General features: G+C 39.5%; 1 protein-coding gene across 1 annotated transcript in view; it reads right to left on the reverse strand.

Moving 5' to 3' along the window:
* The window catches only part of LOC132477540 (spermatogenesis- and oogenesis-specific basic helix-loop-helix-containing protein 2-like), a 78,318-nt gene extending 58,283 nt beyond the window's left edge, over positions 1 to 20,035 (reverse strand). Inside the window, exons 1-4 of the mRNA XM_060079939.1 lie at positions 19,953 to 20,035; positions 19,830 to 19,870; positions 6,402 to 6,500; positions 6,128 to 6,181 (exon numbers count right to left, since the gene is read on the reverse strand). Coding sequence (XP_059935922.1) covers positions 6,128 to 6,181; positions 6,402 to 6,500; positions 19,830 to 19,870; positions 19,953 to 19,980 — 222 coding nt within the window. The 5' untranslated portion in view covers positions 19,981 to 20,035. The remainder of the gene's footprint in view (positions 1 to 6,127; positions 6,182 to 6,401; positions 6,501 to 19,829; positions 19,871 to 19,952) is intronic.
* Between the last annotated feature and the right edge of the window lie 239 nt (positions 20,036 to 20,274).

The following is a 20,274-nucleotide window of genomic DNA, read 5'->3' on the forward strand; positions in this document are numbered from 1 at the left end:
AACTCTTTCCTAGCCAGGTCCTTTTGTAGCATGACTAAGAGAAGCTGAAGAATAATGAGAAATTCTGGCCTTCTCCAGTATTATCAGGCTTCTAAAGATTCTGGAAACCCCTCTATCTCAACCCCATAGTCCATGCAATTTTAAAAATAAATATTGAGTAAATTATGAAAATCATACCATCCATTTGGTAAAGACCATTAAAAGTTTTTACAGACACTAAATATAAATAATACATGTACTCTGCCGTTAGGGTTGATAAGACAACAGGAGCTGTAGGTATCTTGAAGTGGAAAGACAAGATCAGATTTTCATTTATTGTCTATTTTTAAATTCCTCCAAGATACAAAAGTGGACACACCTTGTGGGCAGTTGTAAATATAATCTGCAATTCAGGAAAAATTGAGGCTGATGACCTTAGAGATGGTAACTGAAGCCATGAGTAAATGAGATCGTTTGTTAAGAGCACACAGAGAGGTAAGAGAGTTGGTGATATACACTTGGAAAAGCAACTTTTAAGGGACAGGAGAATCACTAAAGATAGGGACATCATTTAAACAACCGGAAAACCCAGGAAAATATACTGGCATGGAAGTCAAGGGGGGTGGGTGATAGTTTTAAAAAGTGAGCACAGTTAGCAGTATGAAATGCGTCAGACATGTCTGCTACCAGGAGGCTTGAAAAGGAGTCATTGTACTGTATTTGGCTATTGAGAGATAAACTGTGTCAGAACCCAGTGGTGGGGGCAGAAGGCAGCTGAAAGAGGCCGAGGAGTTAACAGCAAAGGCAGTGAGTGTATCCACTCTTTCATGAAGTTTAGCTGAGAAAAAGAAAGCTGAGGTAGTCGTTTTATGAGGATAGGGCAAAACAGAAGTTTGTTTTTGTTGTATTTTGGTGGAAGAGATGAGCATGCTGCAGACAAAGGACACACCACAGTCAGTGGAAGAGAGATTGGTAATATGAGAAAATAATTATGAAGTGAGTCCTAGAGGCAGCAGATAGACTTGGGAAGAAGTATGGGATCCTTTTTCTTTAAGGCAGAAGGAGGAACAGGAAAGATGGATAAAGATGTGAATACATTTGAAGGCAAAAGGGAAGACAGTTGGATTTCACACCTGATGAACTCTTTGCTTTGTGAAGCAAAATGTTAACTAATTTTCTAAAAGTGACAACTTTGGACCAGAAGATGGAATTCGTTCATTTATTCACTCAGCAGATGTTATTGAGCACCTTCTATGTGCCACCACTACATTAGGCACTGGGGTACAAGGACAAATTGTGGTTCTTACAATCTATTGGGGAAACAGCAAAATAAATAGATTGTACAATTTGCTGTCTTAGCAGAGGTTTGCATAGGTGCTTTGTAAGCATACAACAGACGCAACAAGTTCTGGCTTTAGGGGGATCCACATGGAATAGCAGCCAGTTAAGAACTAGGGAAAGGACATTCCAGACAGAGGGAGCAGCACAGGCATCAAGGTATAAAGCAGATGATAGACACAGGAATCACATATATCATTGGTCTGGCTGCAGTACAGGGCGTAAGTAAGGACATAGCTGGAGAGACAGGCACTGCATGTCAGACAGGACCTTGTAAAACACACTGAGCAGCTTTGCTGAGATCCTTTGGACAATGCAAAGTCACTGAAGTTTTATACCAGGAACAACACTTCACCTGTATTTTAGAATGATTGCTCAGAGAGCAGAGAAGAAAAATGAGTATGGTGAGGACAAGACTAACAGCTATGCTGCTGAGATTATATCTCAAGTCTACATTTAAACCTGGGAGCTCTATTTTCAAATGAACAATAACAAGACAGAGCTGTCCAAAAAGGCAATGAAACAGCTGGTTAGTCTAGAACCTATGTCATGAGGAATGGCTAATGTAACTTAATATTTTAGCTCAGGGGGTAAAAAAAGCTATGAGAAGACGGAGAGCTGTTTTCAAATCTTTGAAAAGAAAAAAAAAATCTTTGAAAAGCTGTCATATAGAAAGAGTGTAGACTTCCTCTTCAGAGGATGGAACTAAAAGCAATGGGTTTTAAGGAAGTCTCAAAGAAAAAGAAGAAGGAACAGAAGTTTCAAGGAAGAAAAATAAGGAGTTGATGCTTTAACAAGCCTAAAAATTAGAATTGCCTTACAATCAAACAGAGCTGTGTCAGGTGCCTTATCTGGAAACCAAAGCATTATATTCAACAAGTCACAGATGCATTGCTAGAATTCTCTGTTTGTGGGAATAGAAGTTAAGTTTATAGGCATACCTCGCTTTACTGCACCTTGCTTTATCGCACTTCGCAAATAAATCTGTAGAAATTTTTCTACAAATTCGAGGTTTTGTGGCAACCCAGCACTGAGCAAGTCTATCTGCACCATTTTTCCAATAGCACTTGCTCACTTCATGTCTCTGTGTCGCATTTTGGTAATTCTTGAAAAATGTTTCAAACTTTTTCATTATTATTACTATATAATCTGAGAAAAGATTCCCTTCAAAATATTACTGCTCATTGACAATGCACCTGGTCACCCCAGAGCTCCGATGGAGGTAGACAACGATTGGTTTTCATGTCTACTAACAAAACCTCCATTCTGCAGCCCATGGGTCAAGGAGTTATTTTGACTTTCAACTCTTACTACTTAAGAAATGCATTTCGTAAGGCTATGGGCTGCCATAGATAGTGATTCCTTTCGTGGATTTAGGTAAAGTAAATGGAAAACCTTCCGGAAAGGATTCACCATTTAGATACCATTAAGAACATTCATGATTCATGGGAAAAGGTCAAAATATCAACATTAAGAGGAGTTTGGAAGAAGCTAATTCCAATCCTCGTGCATGACTTTGACAGGTTCGAGACTTCAGTAAAGGAAGTAACTTCCATCTGATGGAAGTAATGAGAGAACTAGAATTAGAAGTGGAGCCTGAACATGTGACTGAATTGCTACAATCTCATGATAAAACTTTCACGGATAAGGAGTTGCTTCATGTAGATGAGCAAAGAAAAGTGGTTTCTTGAGATAGCATCTACTCCTGGTGAAGACACTGGGAAGACTGCTGAAATGACAACAAAGGATTTAGAATAGTACATAGATTTAGTTGATAACAGTGTCAGGGACTGAGAGGATTGAGTCCGATTTTGAAAGAGGTTCTACTGTGGGTAAAATGCTATCAAACAGGGCTTCCCTTGTGGCACAGTGGTAGAGAGTCCGCCTGCCGATGCAGGGGACATGGGTTCGTGCCTTGGTCCAGGAAGATCCCACATGCCGGGGAGCAGCTGGGCCCATGAGCCATGGCCACTGAGCCTGCGAGTCCGGAGCCTGTGCTCCGCAATGGGAGAGGCCACAACAGTGAGAGGCCCACGTACCACAAAAAAAAAAAAAAAAAAAAAAAAAAATGCTATCAAACACCGTTGCATTCCACAGAGAAATTGTTCGTGAAAGGCAGTGTCAATCCCTGTGGCAAACTTCACTGTGGTCGTATTTCAAGAAACTGTCACGGCCACCCCACCTTCAGCACCCACCACCCTGATCGGTCAGCAGCCATCAACATCGAGGCAAGACCCTCCACCAGCAAAAAGAGTCTGACCTGCTGGAGGCTCAGATGACAGTTAGCATTTTTTTAGCAACAAAGTATTTTAAAATTAAGGTACGGATATTGTTTTTTAGACATAATGCTCTTGCACTACAGTATAGTGTAAACATAAATTTAATATGCACTGGAAACCAAAAAATTCCCGTGACTTGCTTTACTGTAATATTTATTTTATAGTGGTGGTCTGGAATCAAACCTGCAATATCTCTGAGGTATGTCTGTATATAGTGTTTTTAATCTTTCATTTTTAAAAACTGAAATATAATTGATGTACAATATTCTGTAAGTTACAGGCATATAATATAGAGATTGACAATTTTTAAAGGTTATACTCCATTTATAGTTATTATAAAATATTGGCTATATTGCTTGTATATTCTTAAAAAGCAATGTCTTATACACGGTGTAACTTAGAAGAATCCTGAGATGTGGAAACTCAGTTTCAGTCAAAACAGTGAAGCCAGCAGAAATATAAACAGCAGACTCAGCAAAAAGCTCTAGTTATCTACTAAAGAATCAATTATTTATGTATTCAGCATGGGAAGAGCTGCAAATCATGCACTGACCTTTCCAGTCACCATAGTATCCACACGGTCAGAACCATTTTGACTATAAAGATTAACAATTCACTCTAGAGTGAAAATCCTTATTAACATTTATACAGGGAAACAGGATTAACATCTTCCTGGGAAGCTGTTAAAATAGGCTTTGATTGTATGTTCAGTGATCCTGTATAATCAAACTAGGAACTATTCCACCCAAATGATTTTTTCAGATAAACAAAGCTAAAGGAGGATGGCTGAGGCAAGTAGGAATTCTGATGCCCCCGTCGCAGGGAGAGGGGCTGGGGAGATCGGGAAAGAACACAGGAAAATAGTGTTCACCACTTAGTGGAATGTAGAACCAATTATGTGCCAAGCATTTCACTCAGCACTTTACTTACATTATATCTCTAAACCCTCACAAATCCCCTGCAAGATAACTACAGTACCACTGCTTCCCTTCTACAGAGGAAGAAAGAAATTGAGGTCCCAAAAGGTTGAACCACAGTTAGGTACAAATCTGATATTCAAATCCAAATTTGCAGTGACTCCAGAGTCTGTGGTCTTTCATCATATCACGACCTCATACGGGAGGTGGCATTTTGCTACACCTCGAAGGAGGCAGAACTGGAGTGTAAGAGAAACAACGTACTCCAAGTAGAGAACGTGGTCTGAGGAAAGGAATGTGGGTGCCAGTGCTGCAGGGCCTCCAGCCAAGCATCCAGAACCATAAAGTCTGAAGTGATTGTCCATTTTATGGATAAGAGACTACTGTGAGTGATGCTATTTTGTCTCAATTTCCTGCTTACCTTCATTGGCACTAGAAGTCCAAGCCTCCCTTTATCCCCTATTGCCCTGACTCTCATTCTCAAGTTGTTCTATGCATCCCCTTGTCAGCTCCAATCCCTAGTAATAACTCCCTTCCTCTCAGTCCTTTCATTGACCTCTGGAGACTCCACATCAGTGATTAGCCAATTACCTTTAAGGCAAAACCAGCCCTCAAGGTCCTCTACCTCCTTGCCTCATGTAGCTATGTCCTGACGACTCCAGCCCTCTTTCTGGCTCTTCTTCCCTTGACTATCGCTGTTGAAACTCTTCAGAGTTATATCTTAGACTATCTCTTCTTTTCACCCTGTGTATTCTCCCTGATGCATTTCATTCATTCACATGGTGTCATTTACCATCTCTGTGCTAATAAGTTCTAAATCCATATCTTCAATCCTGATTTTTTTTTTCTGAGCTTCATATATCCAATTGCGCTTTGGACACTTCCATTTGGACAATGCACACTGAAAGCTGAATTCATATCCTAAACTTAAAACATATACCAAAATAAAGTTAATAAACATTAAATACTTAAACGTCAAATATTAAGCCATATAAGTACTAAAGAGATGTGATGAATGTTAGGAAACACTGAGGTGAAGACAGTCTTTTAAACTATGACATAAGAAGCCATAAATAAAAGATAGGTCTGACAACATCAAAACAAACTCTATATACCAACAACATCATAAATAAAATGAAAAACCAAATGAAAAACTGGAAAATATGTGCAATGTCTTTCATAATTCACTGATCACTTTCCTGTCCTATCATTTATAAGTACACACTTTCTAGCAATAGCAATGCTGGGTCTTTCTTAGACTTCACCATGCATAACTATGAGGTAAAATGCCTTAAGTTTCATGACAGCAGAGGGATAACCACTTATTTGTTTGAATTCTAGCAATTACAAATCAAACTAAAAGAACAACTAAGGAAGCAAATATGCAAAATACACTCTTAATATGGGGAACATATCTCATTTTTACCTTTTTATAAAAGTTATATATTTTCCTTTTCACCCTCCATATACAGAAACTTGGTACCTTTGTTTCCCATAATTCCAACAGCTGTTTCCCTACCAAGCCAAACCAATCAAAAACCTAGAATAGTGAAAAACATAATTTACAGTAAGAGGAAACTCTTAGAACTTGGAAGTAAAAAAAACAAAAGTTACCTGAGACCTTTCGGCAAAGTATGTACAGCGCTCACGGCTGGTCTTGTGGTAACCCTAGGTGAAAGATACAGAAGTAAAGAATCCAGCATCAGAGAAGATTTACAATACTAGCGAGACGACTGCTAAGTTAAGTTTATGTTGCTATGCTTTTTTAAAGTAGTGTACAAAATAGTTTTGTAAGTATATTGTGAGAATTATATACTAGGTTTGTAGATAACATACTAAAAATCATGGCAGTTCCAAAGGGATGTCTTAGTATAGAATAAAAACAAACCTTTGACTCTTGTTCCAGTCTCAGTGCAGAGTCTTTCACTTGATTTTCAAGACTCCTTTTTCCTTTCTCTAGTTGTTTAAGCAATGTATTTAAGGCTTCCTGAAAGTATAAACAGTAAAATTTTACATGTGCTCACATTCTAAATAACAATAAATATGACCACCAATTTCTTCATTGGCAAATTCCCTCTACTCTGTATCTGTCTGTGGTTTCAGAAGTCTTTAATATGTACCTTTTTAGTAATAGTGATAGTAATAATTACAATATTCATTGAACCCTAGCAATATGCCATGTGCTAAGTGCTTTCCATAGATTATTTCATTTAATTCTTATTATAGCCATGGAGATGGCTAATATATTTATTTCCATTTTATTGTTGAGAAAACTGCTAGAGGTTAAATAACTTGCCCAAAGGCACAGAGCTAATAAATGGTAGAGCTGGAATTAGAATCCAGGTAATCTGACTCCAAAGACAACACACACTAACAATTATTGTATGTGTATTCATAAGATTGTTACCAGGGTAACAAAAGCAGAGTGTTAGAACAGGCGATACAGTTGATAATGAGGGGAACTGTGAAAATATTGTAGAGTAGGACAGTTCTGGAATCTAAGACATCAATCCATCACAAATACCCCTCATCACAAATAGCTGAAGCCAAGTAGAGAAGAAGGTTAGCCAAGTGCCAGAGGAATAATGCACTACACTGATTTGGTTTAAAATTTTAATTCCTAAACTAATAACTGATCTTTTCCAGTAATTCCAATTATTTCCCATATTCTTACATATTAGATTTTAAAATCGCCAAGTCAAATTCTACACAACTCTCGTTGGTCATGATCTAGGTCACCGAATTTATTAAAAGAAACATTCAAATAAAAATGGAAGCTGCCGATTTAAATCTCCACAGAGCAAACTGCAAGCTATTTTAGAGCGCATACCCTTCTCCTGAAACACAGCTCATTCTCGAAAAAATTTGCTTATTCTCTCTTAGATACTTGTTAATAACTATTAGAAGTGTAAAAATTGTATTAATAGGAATAATTAGGTCAGCTGAAACAGGGCAATTTCTAGTCTCTAAAAATAACAGCAGTGATCAAACAAATCCTTTGGAAGTGACAATTCTACACTATGCCTATGTGCTTAACATCCCTGTTAAAACGTGATCAGTGATATTTCTCAGGCAGGCATTGTTTGTCTTCAAAAATTATGCACTGGCGTCCTGAATGGTTTTCAATCCCCCTCCCCTAAACACAAACTTGCTCCAGAAGAAAATCAATGAAAGCCCTGTAAATACAAGAGGATAAACCGACTGAGTTCGCTATAGAAAATCAAACCCTTATGAAATAAAACAATGCTCGAGGATGACAGTTTTTGAAGGGACAATCAGGGAGTGGTGGATATAGTTCAAAATTTTGCTGCAGAGACCCTTTCTCCAAGGATTCCAAGCTTAGCCTTCCATAGTAATATGCTTCACTTACATCATTTGTTAAATACATTTTCAGAGATGTAAAATAGGATCTAATCATTTTTAATATTGAGTCAATGGGAAAATGCACTCCAAATTCTAAAAGGAATTAATTTACAAATAAACAACTGGAATAAAATTATTTTTATATTAATGAGATATGGTCCAAAACTGAATGAGATATGGTCCAAAACTCTAGAAGCTCATACAAGAAATGTAGATAGGAAAGACACAAATTCAAGAGCTGAAGCAAAGTATTTGAACAATAAATAAGAGGCAAGGTAAGATAACTAGGGAAGGCCTTGGTTAGCGAAGGCTTGGTGTGTATTAGTTTCAGGAGTCTACACACTGGGAGCTATTGAAAGTTATTAAAGAAGTGACCATGATGAAAGCAGAGGTTTAGGAATATTAATCGAGTGGCAGTTTCTATGACAAATTTCTGTTACTTGTTGGTGTGGATTTGCAGTTTTAACCTTTGAGGTTTAAGCATTTTTAATATGCTTTCTCTGTGTTAGAATATATCTTGCTGCTATTCCCATGCAGACTGGATTCCTTGTCTTGTCTCCTAATTTTACAATTCATTTATTTATTAAAAAATATTCATCAAGCACCTCCTATGTGTCAGGCATTGTGGTAGGGATACCACAGTGAGAATTACAAACCCAGGCCCCATCCGCATGAAGCTCAGAGTCTAATAGGGTGCCTATTAAACCACCAATGTGGTTTACATTGGTGAATGTTACACGTAAGCTTGAGAAGAATCTGTATTCTGCTGTTGTTGGACGGAATATTCTATAACTGTCAATAGATTGAGTTGATTGATAGTGATGTTCAGGTCAGCTATATCTTCATTGATTTTTCTGCCTTCTTGATCTATCAGTTGCTGACAGGAGGTGTTACGTCTCCAACTTTAATAATGGATTTGCCTATTCTTCCTCCAGTAATTCATCACATTTACCATATAAGTGTTCCTATCAGTTTGTGTTTGCAGCAGCTTCTGTTCCAGGTTAAGCAGATCTCGGTGACTGTCTGGATTTGTCTATTCATACAGATTTTTGGGTGGGAATTTTTCCTGCAAATTCAGATTTCTAAGGAGTCAAGAAGAGTCATTGATTTTCAGGTTATCCACCTTTTTTTGTTGTTATGACAAGATTGATGACTCCCAAGCACTATACATATTGGAGCTGAAACCAGAAGTCACAAACTTCTTGATCCTCTTTTCTAATTGGAATGGAAAGAGTGCATTCTCCACATCAGCGGCTGCATCCCTTATATTGAAGACTTGTTAGTCTGCTCTAGCAGTGATACCACATCTGGTAAAACAGTTGGTGCTACTAATTGGTTAAGTCTGCAGTAGCCTACAGTCTTTCTCCAAGATATACCTAGTTTTTACAGGGGTCAGACTGGCAAATTAAACAGAGCTATGTTAGGCCCTCTTCCTTGGGATAACAAATTGTTCTTGTTTTACAATTTTGGCCCTGGGTGGGGAAGCCACAATTTCTCACATTTCCATTAGGTTTTCTGCACCATGATCGCTTTTACTTCAGAGATGAGGGCCCCATGGGGGGTTAACTTCAACTGCCAAGTATATCTACTTCAATTACTCAGGGACTGGAAAAATTATCACTGTGGGAGTAGGGGAGTCCGTGGGCACATTGGGTCCAGTGTGATTTGGACTTCAAGCACAGATTGCCATTCTGAGGATCAGTGTCAACTCAGACCTCGAAATGTCTGGCTATTTCCTTTCCCACAGTGTACAGTCACCTGTAAAAGTGGTCAGAGGTCTCTTCAGGGGAAGACTGGAGATATTGTCATGATATGTACTTGGACTGATGTTGTGGGGTCCTTCCTTTTAGGAACCCAGCCACTTCTTTGGTCAGTGATTTCTGGATCTGAAAATTGGTTCAGGTCTGGGAAATGAGCAAACAACTATGTTTTCTATTGGGATAACCGTCCTCAGCCTCTGCTTCTCCATTCTTAATTTTTTTAAATTATAGCTGTTGAACAGCACCATCATGACTTGGCTTGGCAGCCAGGATTGGAGGTGGGGCAGCTCCTGAGGTGGGGGGGTGGGGGGTGGGGACTGGTTGCCTTGCTGGAGAGACGCCTGTCGAGCAGCTTCCAGGACAGGGAGTGCTCTCTAGCCCTCACTAGAGCTAGAGGTGGGCCACCTCTGCCTATCCAGAGGGTCCAGGTGGAGCTGTAGAGTTGACATCATCACGAGCACCCATCCAGCTGTCCTGTCACAGTTTTAGGACCCCTGGTGACCCCCATCAGGGCCCCGCCCTGCACATAACAGGCCTGCTTGGACTGGGCATTCAAATGCCTCTGGAGCTCTGCAACCCTCACAATGGGGTCTTCAGCCTCCCTGTTCTATTGTGGCTGCCCTTTCACTCCTGGTATAGACGGCCTCTTTAGAGGCTACCACCAAGGCTCTCTGCTTTTCACTCTTAGGTATTAAGTGCTTGATAACTATTCTCAGCCTCTCACTATCCTTATGAAGGATGACAATACAATTTGGCAATAATCCCATATTTTCCAAATGCCTGCATCATGGCTTCTTCCACAGTATTTCCCTCCATGAGAACATTTTCCAAGGTCACCATCAGTGAAATCTTTAGCAACTGAACGGCCACACTGAGCCAGGATCTACTGGTGCCACATCTGCTAATCAGGACAGCCCCTACTGCCTGCTACATAGGGAGCCAGTGCCAAATCCCATCTAACCTCCTGTTTTCTCACATCACTCCCAGTGCCTCTAGCTGTAGATGTGGTCTTCTGAGAAGCAGATAACAAGATGGGGTTAAATGTGAAAAGATTCTATTATTAGAGATGTCTGTGTGAAAGGAAACAGGCAAGGAACAGGAGAGGGCTGGGAAAGTAGTCAACTGTAATGCAAGTCTGACCCCCAGTGAAGGGGAGAGGGAGAGAAGGTCCTGGAAGTGGAAGCATCCCAGGCTGGCATGCAGCCTAAGGAAAGTCTGGCAAAGCCAGCAGGGAATCCTTAAGCCAAAGTCACTGACAGTGGGGTCCCATGTTTCCTAGGAATAGGTCTGCCTTGGTATCCCCACTGCACCTGATCATGGACCTGGAACAGCCTGTGGGAGGTGTGGTCTTGATGAAAAGCAGTGATGGATTTCGAGCTCAACACCAAGGGTCCTCAGTCAGTTAACCTTCCTGTCCTGGGAAGTCTGTGAGGTGCATTCTCTGGGTGGACAGACTGACTGCTTTCCTTAAGGGCATTTCAGTTTTTCAAATGAAGAATCCTCCAATCTCCTACTCTTTGAGGGTTAATCCTAGCTGCTGGTTTTCTGGGAGTAGGGCAAGGTGGGGAGAGCTGAGAGTTCCATTATCCAGATCACGTATTTTCATTTAATTCCATCATTTTAGACCTGTATCTCACTCTCACCCTCATCTGTGCCTGAAGGCCCAAAGTCCAAAGCTACTGCAGCTTAATTTTTTTCCAGAAAATAGATGATTGACTGAAGGAGAGTATCCTGGCACATGGGGTGGCAGAGGGGTCCCAGTAACTAACTGCTCCATGTACGTATATATGTTCAATTAATCTCTCAGTTTCCAGCTCCATCCTCACCTCCACCTTCTTCAGCACCTGGTGCTGCCAAGTCCTAAGGCACCAAGTGGGTCTGAAGAGTGACTGCTCTAATTTCACTGATATTCCTCTCGGCAGGCACTTTGCTGTTGCTTCCAACTCTAAGTCAATGACTATTCCTCCAACTGAGGGTCTTCCAAAATTTGTTAATACATTTGTCCAAACGCATAGAATGTACAACACCAAAAGTAAACCCTAGGGTAAACTATGGACTGCGGGTGATTATGATGGGTCAATTTAGCTTCATTTTGATGAGTGATGTTGATAAGGGGAACGACCATGCATGTGTGGGGTAAAGGGTATACGGGAAATCTCCATACCTTCCTCCCAATTTTGTTGTGAACCTAAAACTGCTCTAAAAAATAAAGTGTTATGTAAGTAAATAATTTTAAAAATTGCCTAGAGAGAAAATGAGAACACATTTTGGATTTTGCAGAACTACATTAGTCATTAAGTACCTTGAATCATTAAAAGCAATACATTTGTGATTCCAATTATAAAATTATTATACACATCAGAAATCCTTTAAAAATTTTAAAATCATACTATAATAACCTTAAGGTTCATTCTAGATTTTGATTCTTTATTTTACTTACTTCAAAATAAACTAGTATTTAAAAACGATTTTATCATAGGCACATAGTCTCTCATCCCATCACTTCCAGTTCATTAGAAGACCCACAACTTAAAGTTCTTTATCTGATTATATAATGAGTCATCATGTACTAGAAAACTGCAGCCTAAAAAGACATCCTAAAGCTACAGCTAAATTGAAGACACAACTAGAAACTACCCACCCCACCCCAAATCACGCACACACAAAATTAATTATTCTACTATCATGGAAAAGCTGTTCTGTTTTGTTTTTGAAACTAAACAGATCTTAGCATTCCAAACAGTATCATACTTCACCTATATTCATGTCTTAATTTCCTTGTAAAAAGTCACCTTCCAACAGGAGGTTGAAACAACAGGGAAAGAATAAGAAATTTCAAGATACTATTCACATACCTGAAATCAAATATACTTAGATTTTTTTAAAGTCCCTTTCATCTATACCAAGTGGAAAAAAAGCTCTATTAGCCACTTATTTTTTTTAAAACAATTGCAATTACTATAATGAGGAACACATAAAAACTACAAGTTTAAAAAATCACTCTATTGAATGCTTACAAGAGAAAAACCTGAGAATACAATTAATCACAACTCCTAGATAGCTGTACCTCTTAGTGAAAGCAATTGCAACAAAGAATGGACACAGCGTTCTGCATGCTTAAATGACAGGCGTCCCCTGGTGGACAACATTGTTATTAGATTTATATATAAAATCTGTAACTTTTCTCTGATTTGAGGCTACACTTGTCTCCAAATTAACCATTCTGATCTTTGGGGAGAACACGAATCTGGTGATGCCTATAACATAATACCTCATATTGACTCTACAGACTTAGTTTTTAGCTAATTGAACCTTTCTTTAAATGCCTTAAGATTATAAGGACGTGGTAAGGATTTGAATTTCGGCAAATTGGCTTTCTAGCAATTGATTTTCTACAAATTGACCAAGAGTCCTGCAGAGAACATTTGAGGTGAGACTAAATATCTTCCCTCCCTTGTACCTCCCCCCACCAGGCCATTTTGTTGGCTTTAGGAGCGGGATCTCCTGTGCTCTAACCATCTGATTGACAGAGCATGTGTGCTGGTAAGAGGTTTCCTTGAAGGGTCCAAGTTGTCTGGATGTAGTGGAAAACAAAGGAGAGTACACTGATGGAAAAATTAGAAGCAGAGAGAAATAGGGTGCTATGGTCTGAATGTTTGTGCCCCCCACACACCAAATTCACATATTAAAATCCCAACGCCTGATGTGATGGTATCATGGGAGATGCTTAGGTTATGAGGTTTAAGCCCTCATGAATAGGATTCATGCTCTTATAAAATAGATCCCCCAGAGCTCCCTTACCCCTTCCACCATGTGAAGACACAGCAAGAAGGCGTTGTCTATGAACCAGAAAGCGAGCCCTTACCAAGCACTGAATCCGCTGGTGTCTTAATCCTGGACTTCTCAGCCTCCAGAACTGTGACTAATAAATTTCTGTTGCTTATAAACCACCCAGTCTGTGGTATTTTTTTTTTTAGCAGCCCAAACAGACTGAGATAAGGTGTCATTGATTTTGATTCCAGATGAGTCAAGGACCAAGACTTCCGCTGTCATAGAGGTGACCACAGGGAAATGGTGGAAGTTGGTGAGAAAGACTTTATAGTAACTCTTGTCGCAAGACATGCTGTCTTGCACATCTTTCTCTGAGGGATATAAATTCCTTAAATTGGTTTGTTTCTTTTTCCCAAATTGTGCTCTGTAATAGAACCTATTGAAATGCCTGCTAAAAAGACCAGTGTTCAGGGCTTACCCTAGACCTATGAAATGAGGATCTCTGGGAGTAATGCCCAGAATGTATACTTTCAATAAATTACCCATGTGATTCTTATAGAGTTTGAAAATTAAAGAACCACTACTCGAAATGCTAAGGATGCAGCAGTGCTGGGCAGTAAAGGGAAGCTGGGCAGTAGAGGAGCCAACTCTCCTTCCTGCTTGTGGCACAGTATCAGAGGTACTAAGCTTGACTTGGCCTGAACAAGCTAATCTAGGAAACAAGACATGCACTGCCAAATGTTAGTAGTGACAGTAAAGCACTGAAAGATTACTCAATTTATTGCTGGGGAACCCTCTGCGGGGCTGCATGGTGCGAGCCATCAAGCTCTGATAAAGAGTGCAGTGCATCCTTAGCTCTGTAACCTAACTACCTAACTAGAGATTAATGAAGAGGCCTGGAGGGCCAGGTCAGAAGCTGAGAAATAGCTATTGCTCATCAGAGGTGAAACAGCCGGATTAGCCTTAACTTTTAGTTATTTGGTATGCTTAAAACAGATTCTAGCCTTCCAGAAAGGCTACAGATCTTTGCAGGACACACCTGGAAATTTCTGAAACATTAGGGAGGCTCTACATTCTTTTTCTGGTGGACACAAACAGAAGGGGCTAGAAAATGTACACCCAGCTACCCCAAGGGAAGTAAAGGTTCTGTGCTTTTTATTAGAGGCTTTAACTCCCTGCAGAAGCCCCTGCTTTCTGGGCAGTTACAAAGAACCACAAAATTCTGCGAGGGCTTTAAGAAGGTACCAGAAGATTCACAACTGTGTAACAGCAGAGCTGAATAAGTCAAACAGATTGCACATCTCTGGGCCTTACCCTTGCCCTTATACCTTCCAAATAGATTAAGGTTAATCTCACAACAGACTTGTTTTAATGCAATTTTACTTCTCCTTCATCAAGGGAAGGAAGGAAGCGAACTAACATGCTGCTCACTCTGTCAGCCTCTATGCTTTTGGCTTTACGTATCTCTAGCAGTCTGCATGACAACCTTGCAAGAGAGTTTAATTAACTCTATTTTACAGATGAGGAAATTAAGCCTCAGAGAGATGAAATAACTTCCTTAGTGTCCCATAGTTTGAATTTGAACCAGAACAGTTTAATTCCAGAAGCCATGTTTCCATGGCTTACACCGGCTCCATTTTCTCACCGCTACTTTCCTCTATACCACTTTTTTTCCCCCAATATCCTCTCTTCTGGTTAGCACTTGCTTACATCCTTCGCCTCTGGATAGTTTGCCCAAACTGTGGCCCATGCGCTTTATCCTACCCTGCACCAGAAGTTTTCTGGAGAACATCCTTCTGCTGATCGTTCATAAACCTTCTCCTCCCTTGGCTTCTGGGATGCTACTCTTGCCCACTTCTCCCCCTCATCCTTTTTCAGTATTTTTCCTTCTCATTGATCTTCACTGAATTACCTTAAATGCTAGTATTTCCCAGGGTTCAATCCTCAATCCTATTTGTCAGACTATGTATTTTTGCCTGAGCAATCTCTTAAACTTTCATGACTTCAGGTGACACTGATGAGTCCACGGCCTCTATTTTCAGAGAGACAACGTTCTGCAGTCTAAAACTATTTCCAGTTGCTGACTGACCACTGGTATCTGTGTAATACACACAAACCTAAGTCATTTCCTATTATCTCCCTAGTTCTGATTTCTAGAGCCCTCCTCATTTTAATCCACGAAGTTATTCAAGCTTAACCATCCTCACATCCTCTCCCACTCTCACCCCAGCATCCAGATACTTATAAAGTCCACATTCCTCAACATCTCTTCAATCTGCCACCTCTGCTCCATCCCCATATACTACTGTCCAAGCTGAAAAACACCTTCCCTTACTTAGATTATTACAAGAGCATCCTAACTAGTTTTCCTGCTTTCAAGTCTCACCCATCCCTGGGGAATCCTGGGGGGGTGGGGTAGGAGATGATTTTAAAACTGTATACAGGGCTTCCCTGGTGGCGCAGTGGTTGAGAATCTGCCTGCTAATGCAGGGGACACGGGTTCGAGCCCTGGTCTGGGAGGATCCCACATGCCGCAGAGCAACTAGGCCCGTGAGCCACAACTACTGAGCCTGTGCGTCTGGAGCCTGTGCTCCTGCAACAAGAGAGGCCGCAATAGTGAGAGGCCTGCGCACCGCAATGAAGAGTGGCCCCCACTTGCCACAACTAGAGAAAGCCCTCGCACAGAAACGAAGACCCAACACAGCAAAAATAAATTAATTAATTAATAAACTCCTACCAACAACATTTAAAAAAAAAGATAGCCTCAAGAATTTGCAAGGGCAGATACTAGGGTGTTCCACTAATGTTTCCCAGAAGAAAAGCCAGAGAACACAGTGTATTAAGAATAAAAAAACAAAAACAAACAAACAAAAAACTGTATACAAAATACTTCAGTAGCTTCCCATCACATATAAAAAGTTCACACTCCCTAACATGGATACAAAATCCTTTATTATGTAGTCCTTGCATGTATTTCCAAGCTCATCTCCCATCACCTCTCTTATTTATTCCTGACATACTGAACTAACTGTAGACCTGGGGTGTCTTTAGATAGATCGATCCAGAGAGACGTTACCTTTATTTGAAAATTTGAATATGTGCATATCTCATGATCTAAAAACTCCGCTATAAGTGTGCTAGAGCAGCGGTTCTCAAACTTTGGTGTGTATTCGAGTTAGATGGAGAACTATTAAAGACTGCAGAGGTAGCAAGCTGGATAAAGAATGGGGCTGAACTTTATATTTTTATGAAGTTCTCCAGGTGATTCTGTTACTATGGAAGTTTGAGGACCACTGCCCTAAAGCAAGGGCCAGCAAATTACAGCCTGGACACCAAATCTGGCTGCGGCCTGTTTTTGTAAAGGAAGATGTGTTAGAACACAGCAGTGGAAATGTGTAGTTGCAAGGGAGATGGGGTGACCTATAAAGCTGAAAATATTTACGCTCTAGCCTTTGCAGAAAAGTTAGCAAAGTCCAGAGGAACACTCTGTACTCAGAGACATTTATAAGGACGTTCACCTTGGCAATGTTTGTCATAGTGAGATTTTGAAAAGTCTTCAATGTACTGAAATAGATGAATACATAAATTAGGATATATACATCTAATGGAATACTATACAGCAGATAAAATTTACTAGATCTTTATGTATTAACATGGATAGAATGAAAAAAAACAAATAGAAGAATGCCACATACAGCATGATATTTTTTTATATGAATGTTTAGACACAATATATGTAGAAAGGTATTTTAAAATAAACTGGAATGGCATATACCAAATCCAAGATCATCTTGCCTCGACTCTATAAAGTATTTTCATTAAAAAAGCTGAGGTCAAAAAGTGACAAAAATCCAAAGATTTGCAAATACTACAATATATTTTTTGCCATACTGTCCTCTGTGGGTTTTGTTGTATTTAAAATTGAAGCCAGAAATACCCTAAACTATTGAACTATAGGGGAAAGTAATTGAACATTAATAATCCAATGCAATGGAATATAATGTAGCCCTTAAAAATGTACATGAAGAAAACATAAGAAATAATTGATTTAATTGTCCATGGTGAACATAGCAAAAGAATACAAAATTGTCCATGAAGTAAGGTTACAATTACATATTTTTTTTAAAGTGCAGTCCTTTTTTTTATTCCTTTTTTCCCCTTTTGGTTGTCTTATCTATTGAGTTGTTCCTTTTAATCAATATATATACATACCAAAAATTACTAAGAAGACAACAGTAGATGTGTTTAACTTAATACTTTTCTTCTCTTTTATTTTCCAAATAATATTAAATAAATACATATTCCTTAAAATGAAATGTGGTGATAGAGCTTGTACGTGGCAGATGGAACTGACTGCACACCCAATGTCCATCTTCCCCTTTGTCCTACTATGCTCAGTTAAAACACTACAAATCTCAGCCTTCCTTGCAAACATGGGTGGCCAGGTGGTGAAGTTCCATCACCAACTCCCTGGTTAGATTCCTAATCCCTGCTCTTCAGAGAAACGCCCCCTGGATTCCACTGTGTAAGAAAACCCAGGTACTCAGGGCATCTGCCCAGAGAATAGAGAGGACCAGCTCCTTAAGAGCCTGAACTTTCATCCTCTCTCCTTTCTGCTTAGTATGTGGCCCCACTCTTGGTTCTTCTAACATTTCTTTTGTTCTTTACTGAAGAGAAATGTAATTCTCTGCCTCCAGATCTAAACCTCTTAGAGAAAGACATTTTCTTCAAGAATAACACAAATTCATCAAGGGAAATAAGTGTATTTTTGTGAACATGAATAAATTACAGAGTCTGAGGTAGCAATGAGAAAACTGATTAAATGCTTCTTAGATATGCTACAGAGTCTTCTCCCATGTCATACCAGCACTTGTTGCTACCCTCCAGGAGGCTAGATACCCCGTTTCTTGAGCTATGACTGGGGGTAGGCTGTCAAGAAGCAGGAAGCCAGAATATATTATATTCTGTAGGTAGAACTTGATATTTTATATTCTGTAGGTAGTAATAAAATTCTACCTACAGTTAAGAAACACTAAGCTTAAAACAGCCCTTGCAGCAATTTCTAAATACCACAAGATGGAGATATGACTCCATGGCAGAGGAAAAAACTTCACCGCTTTTCCAACAACAAAAAAACACACGTTATTTTCCTGACTTTCCAACACACAGACGTAAGGGTATTTCTGGGTTGTAAATAACAGAGAGGTCTGCAAAACAGTTAATTTCTCCCTCCATTCATTAACAAGAATACAAGATTTTTCTAGGTCTTTCACTAAAGGTTTGCAGTTATTCGAAATGCGCTCTCCATCAACGCCCAGGACTCCTGTGGATACAGCAGGCAGCTCAGTGCTCTACCTGCAGCGACTAAGAAACACGTTATTTCTCACCAGCAGTATCGAAGGGCTGTTGGTACAGCAGAGGTAAATGGCAGAGGTTTAAGAGGGAGAGACTCTGACGCCACATTTCTAGACTGTGTGAAACTGAGTAAGTCATTCAATCTCTTTAAGCTTAGAATCACATGTATTAAAATAACAATATAAAATTTTATGTCATGGGGTTTGTTGCAAGACTGAAATAATGTACGTAAGTTAATTTGCATAGTACGTATGTTTAATTTAGGACAAGTTATTATAATTATTAGTGTAATATTAAGTCCTGCCAATTTAGCTGAGTATTGTAGTTTCATTTTCATGCAAAGTACCCTTGATTTATTTACAAGATTTCCATGTTTTTCTGAGTATTCTTGAAATAAAAATTCAGGAAGAGTTCAACTAAGTCATGCTTTGGGCCTCCTCTACATTAAAAAGAAATATTAACAAATATTTGAATGAATGAAAAACAAACGAATACTCTTTGTAAAGTAGAAAACATAAATTCATTTATCGGAGATTAAAATTACCTCTCAAAAGAAGAAAGATGTTACTAGGGCAACCAAAAGAAAAAGCAGGTGAATCAGCCCAGTGAGGTTATAGGGTAATTTATGGGTTCTCAGTTGTTAGATTTTATACATATTCTGTGTGTGTGTGTGTGTGTGTGTGTGTGTGTGTGTGTGTGTGTGTATTCCAGAGGAACTAGAATGGAACTGTTTTAGATGGGTATGAGAGAGGTATTTCTGAGTTAAACAGGCTCTTTCAGGTTGTAAGGAATAGACACACTCAGGTTTCCCCCCAGCCTGACCACTGAGATCCTTTCACTTCCATTTTGCTTGTACCTGCAACAGGATCCCTGCCCAGCTTTTTACGGGAGAGACCAAGCTGAAGGCCTTGTTTATAGGATTCTTTACATCACAGGAAAGCTCCACTGAACAAAATATTTTATTTGGACCTTGTCACAGTCTTTAAACTTTTGTTTGAAATCTGTCTGGGGAAAAATACACATAATTTCCTTCAATTATTCCTTTTGTTTAAACATCTCTTACTCACCACTGGCATCCATTCATAGACACGAATAGAAGACAGTCTGTCTACAATAAAGCAAATATGAGCAACTGATGTTTTATCAATTTTAACTCAACTTATAAAACATATATATAGGTGCTTCTGTACCTGAAGGATTTCCACAGATTTTTTCCATTTTCTCTTTGAGAGAAACAATCTGCTTTTCTAGTTGGTCATTCAATTCAAGTTGTGTCTCATAACAAGTTTTCCATTCACCACCTGAGTGAAGAGGTGGGGATGGTCAAGATCACCTCACCACCTCTCATTTATTCATTAAAACAACATTAATTAGCTCAGTCCTACTCCATTACTATACTGGACTTTATTAGTAACACAGATGCACTGGAGGGAACTCATGTCTAAGCGTGCGTTCTCCATTACACAGGATCTGTGCTGACACCAGACTCACCTATTCTCACCCAGCCGGCCT

This window comes from Mesoplodon densirostris, chromosome 17 (assembly GCF_025265405.1).
Source record: "Mesoplodon densirostris isolate mMesDen1 chromosome 17, mMesDen1 primary haplotype, whole genome shotgun sequence".
Lineage (NCBI taxonomy): Eukaryota > Metazoa > Chordata > Mammalia > Artiodactyla > Ziphiidae > Mesoplodon > Mesoplodon densirostris.